General features: G+C 51.8%; 1 protein-coding gene across 1 annotated transcript; it reads right to left on the bottom strand.

Moving 5' to 3' along the window:
- Nucleotides 1-406: 406 nt before the first annotated feature.
- On the bottom strand, nucleotides 407-5,342 carry LOC126176411 (uncharacterized PE-PGRS family protein PE_PGRS54-like). The gene is made up of 3 exons (XM_049923568.1): nucleotides 5,143-5,342; nucleotides 1,728-5,101; nucleotides 407-1,674 (listed from the first exon to the last, which is right to left on the bottom strand). The coding sequence occupies exons 1-3, from the start codon at nucleotides 5,340-5,342 to the stop codon at nucleotides 407-409; spliced, it is 4,842 nt and encodes a 1,613-aa protein (XP_049779525.1).
- Between the last annotated feature and the right edge of the window lie 16 nt (nucleotides 5,343-5,358).

Raw genomic sequence — 5,358 nt, 5'->3', positions numbered from 1 at the left:
CTGACTCTCATTTCTCTTATATTGCCACACTATATGTACATATTGGTAGGTGGACAATGAAGAGAGGAAAGAGTTATGCTAAACAAGAGCGCTGGCATAATATTAAACAGTCTCACACTGATGTAAATAAACCATTTAATAAAACAGCAAAAAGCGGAATTTTAAAGTACTACATCAAGCAATGACAAAGATTTTTTAATAAAAACAAAATAAAATAGATCAGTCAGTAAATAAATGTTACTCCATGTTAAACATAAAATGCACAATAAAACAATATGAGACAGTAGTTACAGATGCCACATCCTCTTCCAAAAACTACATACATCAAATTATGATTACAAACACAGTATAACACATTAATGTTGTCTACTAAGGATTTGTGTCACAAAGAATACACACTACTGAGTTAGCTCTGTACCTCACAACCAGCAGCATATGGCCAGTCGCAGACTCTCAGCTCTGGGTTGAAGTGGAGTCCACCAGGACAAGGCGTGGCTACTGGAATGCCATGATCACATACACAATACTGTCCACAATCAGTGGCATGGGGCAACAGTGTAACATCTGATCCAGCATCTTCGTGTAATGGACAACTGCCAACGGCTGGGCAGTCACCAATGCCACCATCAGAATCACTGCCTCCATCACTGCTGCCACTTTCATTATTAGACTGGCCATCTTCATCATTACCTCCATTACCTCCGTTGCCACCATCACCACCGTCTCCACCATCGCCTCCATTACTGCCATCTCCACCATCTCCACCATTACCTCCATCTCCACCATTACCTCCATTGCCACCATTACCACCATTGCCTCCTCCATCTCCTCCATTTTCACCATCACCTCCACTTCCTCCACCTCCACCATTACCAGCATCACCACCATCTCCTCCATTGCCAGAATCACCACCAGTGCCACTGTCTCCTCCATCACCACCACTTCCACCATCACCTCCATTGCCAGAATCTCCACCACTGCCTCCATCACCTCCATCTCCACCATTTCCACCATCACCTCCATTACCAGCATCACCACCATTGCCTCCATCACCACCAATACCACCATCACCAGCATCACCACCACTGCCTCCATCACTTCCATCTCCACCATCACCACCATTTCCACCATCCGTTCCTTCACCAGCACCTCCACCACAACCTCCATCACCACCATCTCCACCATCACCTCCATCACCAGCATTGCCGCCACTGCCTCCATTACCTCTATCTCGTCCATTGCCACCATCACCTCCATCACCAGCATCACCGCCATTGCCTCCATCACCACAATCTCCCCCACCTCCAGCATCACCACCACAGCCTCCTTCACCTCCATCTCCACCATAACCTCCATTTCCACCATCACCCACTTCACCACCATTGCCTCCATCACCACCATCTCCTCCATTGCCAGCATCACTACCACTGCCTCCATCACCTCCATCTCCACCATCACCTCCATTTCCACCATCACCATCATTGCCAGCATCACCGCCATTGCCTCCATCACCACCATTTCCAGCATCACACCCACTGCCTCCATCAACTGCATCACCACCATCACCTCCATTTCCACCATCTCCTCCATCTCCAGCATCACCAATATTGCCTCCGTCACCACCATCACCACCATCTCCTCTATCGCCAACATCGCCACCACTGCCTCCATCAACTCCACACCACCATCTACTCCATTGCTAGCATCACTACAACTGCCTCCTTCACCTCCATCTCCACCATCGCCTCGATTTCCACCATCACCACCATCGCCAGCATCACCGCCATTGCCTCCATCACCACGATCTCCTCCATCACCAGCATCAGCTCCTCTACTACCACCATTGCCGCCATCACCACCATCACCACCATCTCCTCCAGCACCAACATCACCACCATTTCCTCCATTGCCACCACCTCCTCCATTGCTAGCATCACCACCAGTGCCACTGTCTCCTCCATCACCACCACTTCCACCATCACCTCCATTGCCAGAATCTCCACCACTGCCTCCATCAGCTCCATCTCCACCATTTCCACCATCACCTCCATTACCAGCATCACCACCATTGCCTCCATCACCACCATCACCACCATCGCCAGCATCACCGCCATTGCCTCCATCACCACGATCTCCTCCATCACCAGCATCAGCACCTCTACCACGACCATTGCCTCCATCACCACCATCACCACCATCTCCTCCATCACCAACATCACCACCATTTCCACCATTGCCACCACCCCCTCCATTGCTAGCATCACTACCACTGGCTCCGTCACCTGCATCTCTACAATCGCCTCCATTTTCACCATCACCTCCATCACCAGCATAACCGCGATTGCCTCCATCACCACCATCTCCTCCATCTCCAGCATCGCCACCACTGCCTCCATCACCTCCATCATCACAATTGCCTCCATTTCCACCATCACCAGCATCACCACTGTTGCCTCCATCACCACCATCTCCTCCATTACTGGCATCACTACTGCTGCCTCCATCACCTCCATCTCCACCATCAGCACCATCTCCTCCCTCTCCAGCATCACCACCACTGCTTCCATCACCTCCATCACCACCATTGCTTCCAGTTCCACCATCACGTCCATTTCCAGCATCACCACCGTTGCCTCTGTCGCCACCATCAGCACCATCTCCTCCATCACCAGCATGACCAACACTGCCTCCATCACCTCCATCTCCACCATCACCTCCATTTTTACCATTACCTACATCACCCCCATCACCACCATTACCACCATTTCCACCATCACCAGCATCACCACAGTTACCTCCATTGCCACCATATCTACCATCTCTTCTATCATTAGCATCACCACCAACTTCTTCATAACCAGCATCACCACCATTGCCTCCATCACCACCATCTCCTCCATTGCCAGCATCACTACAGCTGACTCCATCACCTCCATCTCCACCATAACCACCACTTCCACAATCACCTCCATCACCAGCATCACCACCATTGCCACCATCACAAGCATTACCACCATTTCCTCTATCACTACCATCTCCTCCATTGCCAGCATCACTAACACTAGCTCCATCACCTCCATCTACTCCATCACCTCCATTTCCACCATCACCTCCATCACCAGCATCACCGCCATTGCCTCCATCACCATCATCTAGCGCATCGCCACGACTGCCTCCTTCACCTGCATCTTCACCATCACCTCCATTTCCACCATCACCGCCATCGCCAGCATCACCGCCATTGCCTCCATCACCACCATCTCCTCCATCTCCAGCATCACCACCACTGCTTCCAACACCTCCATCACCACCATTGCCTCCATTTCCACCATCACATCCATCTACAATATCACCACTGTTGCTTCCATTGCCACCATCAGCAACACCTCCTCCATCTCCAGCATCACCACCACCTCCTCCATCACTTCCATCACCACCATTGCCTCCATTTCCACCATTGCTAGCATTAACACCATTGCCTCCAATGCCACCACCACCACCATCTCCTCCATCACCAGCATCACCACCATTAGCTCCATCACCACCATCACCACCATCTCCTTCATTGCCAGTATCACTACCACTGCCTCCATCACCTCTATTTCCACCATCACCTCCATTTCCACCATCACATCCATAACCAGCATCACCACCATTGCCACCATCACCACCATCTCCTCCGTCACCAGCATCACCACCATTGCCTCCTTCACCACCATCACCACCATCTTCTCCATTGCCAGCATCACTACCACTGCCTCCATTGCCTACATCTCCACCATTGCCTCCATTTACACGATCACCTCCATTGCCAGCATCACCGCCATTGCCTCCATCACCACCATTTCCTCCATCTCCAGCAGCATCACCACCACAGCTTCCATCATCTCCTTCACCACCATTGCCTCCATTTCCACCAGCACGTCCATCTCCAACATCACCACTGTTGCCTCCGTTGCCACCCCCACTACCATCTCTTCCATCTCTAGCATCACAACCGTTGCCTCCATCACCTACATCTCTACCATCACCTCCATTTCCACCATTACCGCCATCACCAGCATAACCAACATTGCCTCCATCACCACCATTCCCAGCATCTCCTCCTTCTCCAGCATCACCAACATTGCCTCCATCACCACCATCTCCTCTATTGTCAGCATCACTACCACTGGCTCTGTCATCTCCATCTCCACCACCTCCTCCATTTCCACCATCACCTCCATCGCCAGCATCACCACCATTTCCTCCATCAGTACCATCTCCACCATTGCCAGCATCACTACCACTGGCTCCGTTACCTCCATCTCCACCATCGCCTCCATTTCCACCATCACCTCCATCACCAGCATCACCACCGTTGCCTCCATTGCCACCATCACCACCATGTCCTCCATCACCAGTATCACCACCGATGCCTCCATCACCACCATCACCACCATATCCTCCATTGCCAGCATCACCACCGCTGTCTCCATCACCTCCATCTCCACCATCACCTCCATTTCCACCATTACCTCCATCAACAGCATCACCACCATTGCCTCCATCACTGCCATCTCCTCCATTGCCAGCATCACTACCACTGGCTCCGTCACCTCCATCTCCACCATCACCTCCATTTCCTCCATCACTTCCATCACCTCCATCACCACCATTGCCTCCATTTTCACCATCGCCAGCATCACCACGTTTGCCTCCGTTGCCACCATCACCACCATCTTCTCCATCTCCAGCATCACCACTGCTGCCTCCATCACCTCCATCTCCACCATCACCTCCATTTCCACCATTACCTCCATCAACAGCATCACCACCATTGCCTCCATCACCACCATCCCCAGTATCTCCTCCTTCACCAGCATCACCACCATTGCCTCCATCACCACCATCTCCTCCCTTGCTGACATTACTACTGCTGCCTGCATCACCTCCATCTCCACCATCACCTCCATCACCATCAACCCCACCATTGCCACCATCTCCAGCATCACCACCATTTCCTCCATCACCACCATTTCCTCCATTGCCAGCATCACTACCACTGGCTTTGTCACCTCCATCTCCACCACCACCTCCATTTCCACCATTACCTCCATCACTAGCATTTCCACCATTCCCTCCATCACATCCACCACCAGCATTGCCTCCATTTCCCCCATCGCCAGCATCACCACCATTGCCTCCATTGCCACCATCGCCACCAACTCCTCCATCACCAGCATCACCAGCAATGCCTCCATCACCACGATCACCCCCATCTCCTCCATAGCCAGCATCACTACCACTACTTCCAATACCTCCATCTCCACCATTGCTGCCATTTCCACCATTACCTCCATCGCCAGCATCACCACC

This window comes from Schistocerca cancellata, chromosome 3 (genome assembly GCF_023864275.1).
Source record: "Schistocerca cancellata isolate TAMUIC-IGC-003103 chromosome 3, iqSchCanc2.1, whole genome shotgun sequence".
Classification (NCBI taxonomy): domain Eukaryota; kingdom Metazoa; phylum Arthropoda; class Insecta; order Orthoptera; family Acrididae; genus Schistocerca; species Schistocerca cancellata.
The sequence above is the reverse complement of the archived record's forward strand: the minus strand, read 5'-3'. Positions and strand labels throughout refer to the sequence as shown.

What these genes read in the sequence shown, in the direction of transcription:
- LOC126176411 (XM_049923568.1), bottom strand. Translation starts at nt 5,342, where the DNA reads ATGGAGGTAATGGTGGAAATGGCAGCAATGGTGGAGATGGAGGTATTG. An exon ending in ATGGGGGAAATGGAGGCAAT is followed by an intron (nt 5,102 to 5,142) that starts GCTGGTGGTGGA and finishes TGGAAATGCTAG; the next exon opens with TGATGGAGGTAATGGTGGAA. An exon ending in AGGCGATGGTGGAGATGGAG is followed by an intron (nt 1,675 to 1,727) that starts GTGAAGGAGGCA and finishes GGTGGTGTGGAG; the next exon opens with TTGATGGAGGCAGTGGTGGC.